Genomic DNA, 12,433 nt, shown 5'->3' with positions numbered 1-12,433 from the left:
ATTTTATTTATTTACTTTTATGGAGAGGAGAAGGAGGGAGAAAGAGAGGGAAAGAAACATCAATGTGTGGTTGCCTCCCGCACACCCTCTACTAGGGACCTGGCCGACAACCCAGGTATGTACCCTGACTGGGAATTGAACTGGCGATCCTTTGGTTTGCAGACTGGCACTCAATCCACTGAGCCACACCAGCCAGGGCCCATTTTAATAATATATTTTATTTAACACAACATATGCAAAAATATTACCATGTGAACATGTGATCAGTCAGAACAGTGGCCCCTTCGAGGGTATACATATGGGAATTTCTGGATCCTTTCCATGCCACATGAGAGCTGAGGGCAACTTGGAAGTGCCAACTCAACCTCTCTGCCTGACCATAAAGGTAGATTTATTCTAGAGTCCAAACAAGAAAAGGGAGAAAACTTTTTTGCTTCCAGCTTTTCTCTCAACCTGTCTAACATGCTTCCCACCTCTGCTATTTACAGCCTGGAGAGGGACTAATGTACACACATTTTACCACCTACTTCCCACAGCTCCATTCACTTCTTATAAGGTAGCAGCTTTCTTCTTTTTCTTCTTAGTTGCCTGAGGACATTCCCCTACATATTTTTTTCCTTTGTGAGATGGCATCTGCTCTTCTATTTCTCCTGAGATTAAAATAATAAATAGGATCAGGAAAAATAAACTGGCTTACCAGTAAGCAGATGCAAAGAGCACATCTGTTAATGCAACATCAACTTCCAGAGAACCACATCAGCTCATTATTTTTTGTTTGTTTTGTAGGCAATGCTAATTACGACTCAATTTGAGAGGGCTGTTCACTAATCCCCAAGTATTTTTGTTTGTGAGGCTGCCAAACCACATGTTCTCACCTTGCATTTCTGTGTTTATCACTCATTCAGCCTTGCATATACCCCTGTGTAGTGTACATCTTAATCTATTTGGCTGCCCTGCATCTGTTTTATGTATTTATTTTTTGTAATAGCATCCTCATTTCCATTTGGGGAATTATATTTCCCTCACTGAATATAATCTGAAGAGACTAGTAAATTGTCTTTTCCACACCAAAGAACTCCGAGTAACAATCTGCTTATTAGATTTGACCCATTATTCCAGCTTGCCAAGATTCTGTCTCCCAAAGTATTTCCTAGTCTTCCCAGTTCCACATAACTTATTGCCTTGATCACTGAACTCTTTTATATTTTAGCAAAGTCATAATCAAAATATTGAAGTGGCCAGGGCTTCCTTACTATGTTCTTTAAACAAAGCAAGCTATTAAATTCTTACCACAACCTTATGAGGTAGATGTTATTATCACCCTTATTTCAGATAAGGAATTTGAAGCAAAAAAAAGTTAAATAACTTGCCCCAAGTCACACAGACAGTAAGTGACTAAGCCAAATTCAAACCCTGATAGTTGGGCTCCAGAACCTTAATTCATAATCATTATACTATACCATTACCATTTTCCAGAATGCTCCCTTTAGGTTGATAACCATCTATTAATTACCACTGTTTGATTATGGAAATTGAACCAGTTACAAATTTACCTTATTGCATTATCATCCAACCTGTATTAAATCACCAGGTCCTTAAGGTGTTTTTTGCCATCTATCCTACTGAAGTTCACATACATATTTCCTTGATTTAGTAACTTTATAGAATAAAGAAATGTAATAACTAGCCCTGGCTGGTGTGGCTCAGTGGATTGAGCATTAGCCTGTGAACAGAAAGGTCACAGATTAGATTCCCTGTCAGGGCACATGCCTGGGTTGCAGGTCAGGTCCCTGGTTGGGGGCACACAAGAGACAACAGATCAATGTATCTCTTGCACATTGATGTTTCTCTCCCTGTCTTTCTCCCTCTCTTCCCTTCTCTAAAAATAAATAAATAAAATCTTTCAAAAAAGGAAGAAATGTAATAACTATGTGTGGTGCCAGGTAGGTAATAGAATTATCAAGGAGACCTCTTTATAAAGTTATATAAATGTCTAACCACTATGCTTTACACCTGAAACTAATACAAAATAATATTGAATGTCAACTGTAATTGAAAAATAAAAAATTTAAAAGCAGTAAAAATAAATAAATAAATAATAAAGAAAGAAAGAAAGAAATAGTTCCAGAGAGCCATCAGGCAGGAAATTGGTGTTGAAAGGAGTGGTGACAGGAAGGAGAGTTGGGGTAGGCATCTATTCTAGTGACAAAGCCTGACAAGTACCCAAAAGCCAGGCCACCAGGCATGAGAACAGTGGACTGGCTTGAAGGACATCAGGTGACCAAGACCACACAATCAGCAGCAGGCAGTTGGCAAGCTCCATGGAGATATCCCACCGCAATGTTTGTATTTGTATGCTATGTGACTCATTACCACCTTGCTTACTTCCTCATAGAGATGTGTCTTGCTGTCATACTCAAATACTTGGCTGGATAGATAGGTAAAAATATTGAATCTGTAATTGCCAAATTGCTCCAACATTCTGATCATAATGCAGAAAAGGCACAAAAAGAAGATGAAGTAGATAAGATTGGCAATTTGCCAAGAATTCATCAGTTATAGAATATAAGTGGAAAAGGGGGCTGGTGAGGCTTTATTTAACAAGTATTTTTTAAAGACTTTATTTATTTACTTTTAGAGAGAAGGGAAGGGAGTGAGAGAGAGAGAGAAACATGCAAGAGGTACATCCATCAGTTGCCTCTGACACGCCCACACCTGGGGACCTGGCCCGCAACCCAGGCATGTGCTCTGACTGGGAATCAAACCAATGACCTTTTGATTTGCAGGCCGGCACTCAATCCACTGAGCCACACCAGCCAGGGCTGGCAAGTCTTTATTAAAACTACTAGAAGGTACAACAGTCAGTGGTCCAAAAAAGACCTCTCATATGCTACATGAAGATAAAGTAAAGCCAATTCAACAAAAACCGTGATTTTTGTACCTGGTACTTTCAGTTGTTTATGCCATAAGACCAAGAGGAAAAATGAAATGTCTTCAGTTGGAAATACTATCTAATTTGGGAAAAGACAGCACTGCAGTTTCTGAAGATTTGCCACTCTCTATCTTGTTACCCTGCCTCATTTTTTTACAGCACTTCTCACTACTTGGTGCTATAAACAAAAATATATATGATAGTCTTCTTCTCTAATTCGAATATAAGTTCCATGAAGGCAGGACTTTCTTCTTGTTCACTACTATATTCCTAGTACGTAAAACAGTGCTTGGCATATAACAAGTACAAAAAATATATTCTTTGAATGAATGGATGGATGGATGGAACTTACAGTCAACTGAAGGAGACAGTCATCAAGCAAGAGAGTCATGACCAATCTAAATTGAGTGTGCCAGGCATCTGTGAGAAGTTAAGTTTGACTTGCTTGTTAAGGTAGTAACTGGAGCCAAAATTCCTGTAATAGATACCTCCTTTTAATGCCTGCATTGTCCATGCCATCTTCTTTAAAAACCAACCATTCCCTACTACTCTGCCATTTTTCACTCATTCATTCCAAAAATATGCTAAGCATCAGCATTATACCAGATGCCACGTTAGGTGCTAGTTCTAGAGAGAATATAAAAGCTAACATGTATTGTTTAGTATGTGTCGGACACTGAACTCAGCATATTACATTTATTAACTCTTAACACTCCTGGTAACCCTTTGAGATAGACACCATTATTATCTCCACTCTACCGATAAAGAAGTTAAGACACAAAGAGGTTAGGTGACTCAAACATGTTCACTGCTTTAAGGGTCTCAGTCTAACAAGGAAGGCAGGTAAGCAAAGAAACCTTTATAATACTGTGCAATAATTTGATATAATGAAGTCATTATACAAAATGAAGTGGAAGCAAACAAGTAGAGCAGCAGCACTAAATTTGTCTGGGTAAGTCAGGGAAGGCTAACCAGGAGAAATAGTTTCTGAACTAACATTTGAAGGAAGGGTAGCAGTTCATCACTGGTAGAAATGTTAGGATGGAGGCTGGTCTGGAGAGAGGGGAGAAAACTGGCTTTGGCGAGGTTGAGATATGAGCAAAATACAAGGTCATGTGGGTTCATATGTGCAGCACAAAGGATGTGAGTAAAAGAAACAGGGGCTCAATTATTTCAAAGCTCTCTGGTTTTACAGGAAATAGGCTGGAAACTCCATAAGCACCTTCCCTACTCATTCCCATCATATCCCACAGCTTCACACACACCTACATTTCAACATTGATATCTGCTTCACCTGCACACCTAAGGTAATACTGGACAGATCTGTGTCAATATAGATTTTTCTTAAGCCAATAATTAATTTCAGAAGGTGGGACATACATTTAAAATTAAGTGTTGTTTTAATTGGCAGGTGGATTTGTTGGCACCAATGATTATTCACAGCATCATGACCCAGGGTGCCCAAGAGAAGTTCTCCAGCCTCTACATCTCTCAGTTCATCATCATGTATAGTCTTGATGGGAATACATGGCAGAGTTACCGTGGGAATTCCACTGGCACCTTAATGGTATGTAATTAGTCCTTTCAAGAGAATGCATGAATCTTTTAAAGGGCTTTTGACAGATTTCATATATGGGACAAACACTCCTGGTATCTACAAACTTAACTCCAAAACAGAGTTTTCCACATATGCATACTAGAGTGATTATGTATATATGGACAAAAAGTGGTAGTATCAAGGACCTCATAGATAAATGAAAAGATACTCTATTGACAGAAATGTGTGATTCAGGACTGGATGGATTGATAAGACTGTGAGTTTGCTTATGGATATTCTAAATTTGAAGTGACAGTATGGCAATCAGGTTAAATGTCCAGCAGACAGTAGATAAAAGTATTGAGTTTAGAAGACAAAAGTATAAATGAAGGTAAAGATTTGTGTCTCCCACACAAAGGGATGGGTGAAATGTTGGGAAATGATGAATTCTCTAAAGCCCAGCTCAAGACCCTTAACTAAACAAACTTAAAACTTTATCATCATCATCTACTCTTCCCTCATTTTTATGCCCTTTACTGAATTGATCCACAAATACAGGCAATTCCTTCTTTGTAATGCCTCTTTTGTCTATTCTGTTTCATTTATACTGCTGTAACTATAGTCTGAGACCCCACTCCCTCACAACTGACCTATTATATTACATTCCTAACAATCTTTTCCTCTTGTCTCTTCTCTAATAAAGCTGCACAGGTTATTGAAATGTTTTTAGGTAGGAGAATAATCATCATCATCTTATTCTCCTACCTAAAAGCATTTCAATGCTTCTCTCTTGTCCTCAGAATAAAGTTCAAAGTACTCAAATGGCCCTGTGCAAGATAACTTCTGTTTGCCTTTTAGATCTATTTTCTTGCTCCCCTACCTTGTTCCTTGTTCTGTGAGCCTTACCTGTGTGAATACATTAACAGGCTACCTTATCCTTATCCTCTGGCTTTTGATCAGGTTTCACTGGAAAGAAATCAGAGGAAGCAAAGAAAGTAAGATCAAGATAGTTACTGTTTTGTTTTGTTTTTTTTAGAATTTTTGTCAGTTTATTTGAGCCAAATTGACAACAATTGCCTGGAAACAAAACCTCAGTGGATTGAGAATATGCTCTGGAAAATGGCAGTTTTGTACCTTACTTTATACATTACAATCAAAAGAGGAGGGGGGTTATGTGAAATCCATTGATGATAGATTAGGGAGGTGGAAGAAATAAAAGTAGAGAAACCTCTGGAATTGGATGAAAAGGTAAAAGATAGACATGTACTTTTACATAGGTGGGTACAGGATAGTTAAGTCAACAATAAACATGATAACAATAACAATGAGGGAATTTGTGGTCTCCACTCTGGAGTGGTGGTTGTGCCCCAGGGATTTAAAGAAAAGAGAAGTTGCCCTGGCTGGTGCAGCTCATTGGATTGAGTGCCAGCATGCGGACCAAACGGTCACCGATTTGATTCCCAGTCAGGACATATGCATGGATTGCAGGCCAGGTCCCCGGTTGGTGGCATGCAAGAAGCAACCAATTGATGTTTCTCTTCTTCTCTTTCTCCCTCCCTTCCTCTCTCTCTAAAAATAAATAAATAAAATATATTTTTTAAATAAAGAAAAGAAAGTTACCTGACATTCTAAATGTTATCCTAGATGAAAAAAGACCACAGACAGGTTCAACCAAAGTAAAAGATTGACTTTTTCTCCAGGGAGATTTGAGCCTAGGGCAATGACTGCCTACCATGACCTGCTTTTAGTTAATAAGTTTTAATTTCAGGCCATCCTTTGTGGTTGCTTTAGGTCTCTGAGTTTGAAAGGCTGTCACACAGGCCTTCCCTGAACTTGTCAAGTTTGGTATGTGGCCTTTTTTTCCCCTATTGGTCATAAATTAGTTCAAAGGGTGCATTGATGACCAATCTTTTGGTTGGATAACAAGATCCCACAGTACCAGGAAGGGCTCATTCCTAGGAAGTCCCAGAGTCAGTGTTTGTCTTGCTGAAAGATAGACAATTCGGGAGGGGCAAGATTGTAACCTTGGTTGGAAGTGTAGGCCGAATTTTCTCTCCAAAGTGAAAGGTAGGTAAATGGGAGGCAGTCAAGTCTTATGGGTCTTTATTAAGAAAAGCACTCTGGATCATTTATTTTTTTTAATTTAATCTTTATTGTATTTTTTACATTACCTTTTAGTCCCCTTAAACCCCACTCCCCCCAGCAATCACCACACTGTTGTCCATGTCCATGAGTCTTTTTATCCTTTTGCTCAATCCCTCCACTCCCTAACCTCCCCTACCCTAGCTGTCATCTGCTCTCCATCTATGAGTCTGTCCCCATTTTCCTTGTTAGTTCAGTTTGTTCATTAGATTCCACATGTGAGTGAAATCATATGGTATTTATCTTTCTTTCACTGGCTTATTTCACTTAGCATAATGCTTTCCAGGTCCATCCATTCTGTTTCAAAGGGTAAAATTTTCTTTTTTTTTATGGCGAGTAGTATTCCATTATGTAAATGTCCCATAGTTGTTTTATCCACTCATTTATTGATGGACACTTAGGCTGCTTCCATGTCTTGGTGATCGTAAGTAACACTGCAATGAACATAGGGGTGCTTATGTTCTTTCTAATTAGTGCTTTCAGTTCCTTCAGATGTATTCCCAGAAGTGGGATCATTGGGTCAAAAGGCAGATCTGTTTTTAACTTTTTGAGATATCTCCATACTGCTTCCCACAGTGCCTGTACCACTTTGCATTTCCACCAGCTGTACAAAAGAGCTCCCATTTCTCCACATCCTTGCCAGCACTTGTTTGTTCTGAATAATTTCTTTTTTTAATATATATTTTAATGATTATGCTATTACAGTTGTCCCATTTTTTCCCTCCCTTTTATTCCTCTCTGCCTGGCAACCCCTGTCCCACCAGCATTCCCCTCTCCTTTAGTTCATGTCCATGGGTCGTACATATAAATTCTTTGGCTTCTCCATTTCCTATACTATTCTTAACCTCCCCCTGTTTATTTTGTACCTACTATTTATGCTTCTAATTCCCTGTACCTTTTTCCCCATTCTCCTCCCTCTCCCTCCCCTCTGATCTCCATTTCTGTGATTCTGTTCCTGTTCTAGTTGTTTGTTTACTTTGTTTTCATTTTTAGGTTCAGTTGTTGTGAGTTTGTTGTCATTTTACTGTTCATAGTCTCTGATCTTCATCTTTTTCTTAGATAAGTCCCTTAACATTTCATATAATATAGGCTTGGTGATGATGAACTCCTTTAACTTGACCTTAACTGGGAAGCACTTTATCTGTCCTTGCATTATAAATGATAGTTTTGCTGGATAGAGTAATCTTGGATGTAGGTCCTTGCCTTTCATGACTTCAAATACTTCTTTCCAGCCCCTTCTTGCCTGCAAGGTTTCTTTCTAGAAATCAGCTGATAGTCTCACAGGCACTCCGTTGTAGGTAACTGTCTCCTTTTCACTTGCTGCTTTTAAGATTCTCTCCTTATCTTTAATCTTGGAGAGTGTAATTATGATGTGCCTTGGTGTGTGCTTCCTTGGATCCAACTTCTTTGGGACTCTCTGAGCTTCCTGGATCTCCTGGACGTCTGTTTCCTTTGCCAGATTGGGAAGGTTCTCCTTCATTATTTGTTAAAATAAGCTTTCGATTTCTTGGCCTTCCTCTCCTCCTTCTGGCACCGCTATGTTGGAATGTTTAAAGTTGTCCCAGAGGTTCCTAAGCCTCTCCTCATTTTTTTGAATTCTTGGTTCTTCATTCTGTTCTAGTTGAACGTTTATCTCTTCCTTCTGCTCCCAATTGTTGATTTGAGTCCCGGTTTCCTTCCCTTCACTGTTGGTTCCCTGTAAATTTTTTCTTTATTTCACTTTGCATAGCCTTCACTTTTCCCTCCATTTTGCGACCATACTCCTCCATTTCTGTGAGCATCTTGATTACCTCTGTTTTGAATTGTGCATCTGATAGGCTGGCTGTCTCTTCATCGCTTAGTTCTATTTTTGGAGCTTTGATCTGTTCTTTAATTTAGGCCATATTTCTTTGTCTCTGCACACCTGCTACATTGGAAAGGACAGAGCCTTAGGTATTCGCCAGGGTCGGGCAACCCAGGTCACTGTGTTGTGGTGTTGTATGTGGGAGAGTGGTCCGAGAGGGAACAAGGCCACTTGCTCGGCTCTAGGCAGGCTTTTAGTCACTTCCCCCACTACCCACAAGAAAATTGGACTTTTCTGGTGCTGATTCCTGGGTGGGTGGGTTTGTGTACATTCTAGGGCCCTGTGGGTCTCTCCAACAGACTCCCCTGTGAGACTGAGTTTCTCCCACTACCACAATCCCCACAGGTTTTTAGAGCCAGAAGTTTTGAGGCTTTCTTTTCCCACAATGGAACCCTGGATTACACAGTCTGTCTTGCTCCTCAGCTGTTCCTCACAGATTATCTTCACGCAAATGTGGAATTGACTGGACTGCCAGCTGCCACCTTGCCACAGGGCCTCTCCACCCTGGCTGCCTGTCTCTGCACCTCCTGCTGGTCTGGATGAATGCTTCTTTTTTAACTCCTCAGTTGTCAGACTTCCATACAGTTTCATTTTCTGGCAGTTCTGGTTATTTTTTGTTTTTAAATTTGTTGTTGTCCTTCTTTTGGTTGTGCAAGGAGGCAACGTGTATCTACCTATTCCTCCATCTTGGCCAGAAGTCCTCTGTTCTGAATCATTTCTAACCTGTGAGCTATCACAATTCAGATTTTGTTGCCTGTATCACTTTTCTATATTTTGCATCTTATATAGTTTGAAGGCACACCATGCACCTTTTTTGTTTTCATAATTTGACCATGAGATAGGATTCTATTTACTGTGACCCATTTACTTCCCATTGGAACCACTCAGGTGCTGTTATTAATTTGATTTCCAATAGTTGTGCAATCAGAAGCTGTAACCTTAAGTTTTAATCAAGACCAAAGCTATAAGAACACAATGCTTCAATTTACAATTACCATCTAAAAAACTCCAGAGGCCAGGAGAACAGGAAGAGTTTTGTAAGTAAATTTTTCTGTGCCTCAGTAGCAGTTATAGACAGCCATGTTTTTATACTCATTTTCACCTTTTATCTGAATTAATATAGTTAGTAGTCTTTGTTGGGTCAGGGGATAAGCAGTTTCAGGACAAACTATCTCCTTTTAACTTCTCCTAAAATATATACATCTCTTTCCTTCCTTTTGCAATAACATTTCTTCTAAATTTCAAAACAAGAACCATAAAATAGTATTATTTATAATATAAAAATTATCTTATACACCTTCAGCAATTAACAGTTGGGCTGTACGTACAAGGTTTGGGAAAAGTCTAAAGAACAAGTATAGTTATTTTTTAAAAAGATTTTATTTATTTACTTTTAGAGAGAGTGAAAGGGGGAGAGAAAGAGAGGGAATTCATTGATTGGTTGCCTCTCATACACTCGCAAGTGGGGACCAGGCCCGCAACCCAAGCATGTACCCTGACTTGGGAATCAAACCAGCGACCTCTTGGTTCACAGGCTTGTGCTCAATCCACTGAGCCACACCAGCCAGGGCTAAAAAAATATTAATATTTTTATAAATATTAATAATATTTTTATAATATAAATAAATTAATATAAATATTAATATTAGCATACAGGTAAAGACGATGGTTAAAAAAACAAAGTTTAACATTAACTTGTAGGTATACGGGCCTTGTTGGTGTTTTGGGATAGCTGTCTATCTCTGGAGTCAGCGGCTTCTCATCTTCAGGAAGTCTTTGATCTGTAGTGTAGGTGGAGGCAAGTGTCAAAGACAGGGGCAGTTAAGGCCCTGAAAAAGTGCCTTCCAACGATGTTGGAGAGAGAGTCTTTAATATCTTTTCTAATGGAGAAAAATCTCTTGGTTGTAAATCATGGTCTTTGAAGTCTTTGTCTCATGGGAGCACACTGTGGAATGTTACTAATTTATTAGTCCTTATAAGCTTGTTAATGAGCCCGTGATAACAATGCAGAATGTCTCCTTTTAGTAAAGTTTATTCTTATGTCCCTTTATCTAGATTCATAGGTTGGCTGGTGACGATTTCATGAAGAGAAAGGCTATGTTTATCATAGACTTCAGGCTGAGGAGTACTAATTATAATGAGAGCTTCTGATCAAGGGAGATTAAAAGCTTCTGAAAATTTCCCTAGTTGAGTTTTAATTGTACCATTTTTATGTTCTACCAATCCAGAGAACTGGGGGTGATAGGCACAATGAAAATACCGTAGAATAGGGCAAATTTTGCAAATAGATTGCATTATTTGTCTAGTAAAGGAGTCCCTCAGTCACCAACTCAGAGGGAATTCCCCAACTGGGAGTTAATTAATTTTTTAAAAGAATTATTTACCTACCATTGAAGCTGTTGCTTTCCTGCAAGGGAATACCTCAACCCATACAAAATCATAACGAATACATTTTTTATATTCTTGAGATGGTGGCGTTTGGATAAAATCTAATTACTATACCTCAAATGGATCTAAAGGAAGTGGGAAATGTCCTTGGGATCAATGTAATGATTGTCTAGGGTTATATTTGGACAGATAGAACATCTGCTATATACCTCATGAGCTACAGTAGCAGTAATATTGTTCACTCCATGAAATCATCTTTTAGGACTTTAATGTTAGCTCATGTACATGTTAAAGTATAGGTACTTAAGCTCTCATAGGTAAGACTGGTTTCTGATTGGGTCCAAGCTATATCTGTTTGTCTGGGACAAAGATTCCCCCTTTTGTTGTCATATTCTTTTTTCCTCTGCAGCTGCCCATTGGAGCTATAAAAGAGAGTTTTATGGATTTAATAGAAATCAAGGGACATTCTCAGGTCTAGGTAGTTTAGCTGTTTAATACTGCCTGTCTAGCTAGAGCATTGGCTAAATACTTTCCTTTTGCTTCCATGGTGGCAGCTTTAGAAAGCCCAGGAATTTTGAAAATTGCCAGTTGTTTCTATTTCTGTATGACATCTAATAATTTTGCAATCTACTTTCTATTCTTTATGGGCTACCCTGAAAAAAATTAAGGAGCGTCACGGCTTCAACAATATTCTAAAGTTGTGAGCTACATCAAAGGCTAGCTATTATCAGTGTAAATGTTGGCTATTTGATCTTTGGTCAGTTGACAGGTCTGAGTTAAACAATTAATTAGCCTTGTTGGGCAGATCTTATTCAGGTAAATAAGAACTTTGTTATGTCCCCCATGGAAATTATTGCATATCCAGCTCGGTAATATTCCTGTTTATTTTTCAAAGGTCCATCTGTAAACCAAATTAAATCAGCATTATCAAGGAGTTTCTCATAAACCATTCCTAGGAACAAGAAGGTGGTAAGGTCAATTTGGTTTTAACAAGAGATATAGAGGCTGGGCCATTGATAAAAATTTGGAATCCAACTGTGACAATAGCCAGTCAAACCCAGGAATCCTCTAAGCTGCTTTCTTATTTTTGGGAGAGGAAAAGATAGGATTCCTCTGAGTCTTTCGGGGTTAATTAGTATCCCATCAATATATATCAAATAACCAAAGTATTTTACCTGGGGTAAACAGAATCAGGGTTTGTCCTTTGATATTTTATTATGTTCTTTTGAAAAGCTAGTAATTCCCTATAGTATAAACTAAATTATCCACATATTGGATTAGAGTGGAATCTCTAGGAAATTTAACATCACCCAAATCAGCTTTTAGTATCTAAGACAATAGGTAGGACTCTTCCCGTATATACCTGGAGTATTATTGTCCAAGTAAACTGGTAACCTTCCCAGGTAAAAACAAAGAGGTATACAAAGAGAACATTATTATTGTTATTATTAATTTGGCAAAGCTTCCCATGTAACTTCAAGTATCTCAAATAGGCTGAATTAGTTTTAAAATTTTCCTCTATAAGGAGGGAGAATAACTCCTTGAGGTATTCCAGGGCTCCTTGAAATAACTCAAAACCATCTCTCAGTTT

General features: G+C 38.6%; 1 protein-coding gene across 1 annotated transcript in view; it reads left to right on the top strand.

Moving 5' to 3' along the window:
• Window positions 1-12,433, top strand: part of F8 (coagulation factor VIII) — a 207,744-nt gene that overhangs the window by 161,702 nt on the left and 33,609 nt on the right. Inside the window, exon 22 of the mRNA XM_054572236.1 lies at window positions 4,344-4,499. Within this exon, the coding sequence (XP_054428211.1) occupies window positions 4,344-4,499 (156 nt within the window). The remainder of the gene's footprint in view (window positions 1-4,343; window positions 4,500-12,433) is intronic.

Source organism: Pteronotus mesoamericanus, unplaced genomic scaffold (assembly GCF_021234165.1).
Source record: "Pteronotus mesoamericanus isolate MK-2021 breed Mesoamerican mustached bat unplaced genomic scaffold, CSHL_Meso_final contig_226, whole genome shotgun sequence".
In the NCBI taxonomy this organism is placed as follows: domain Eukaryota; kingdom Metazoa; phylum Chordata; class Mammalia; order Chiroptera; family Mormoopidae; genus Pteronotus; species Pteronotus mesoamericanus.
The sequence above is the reverse complement of the archived record's forward strand: the minus strand, read 5'-3'. Positions and strand labels throughout refer to the sequence as shown.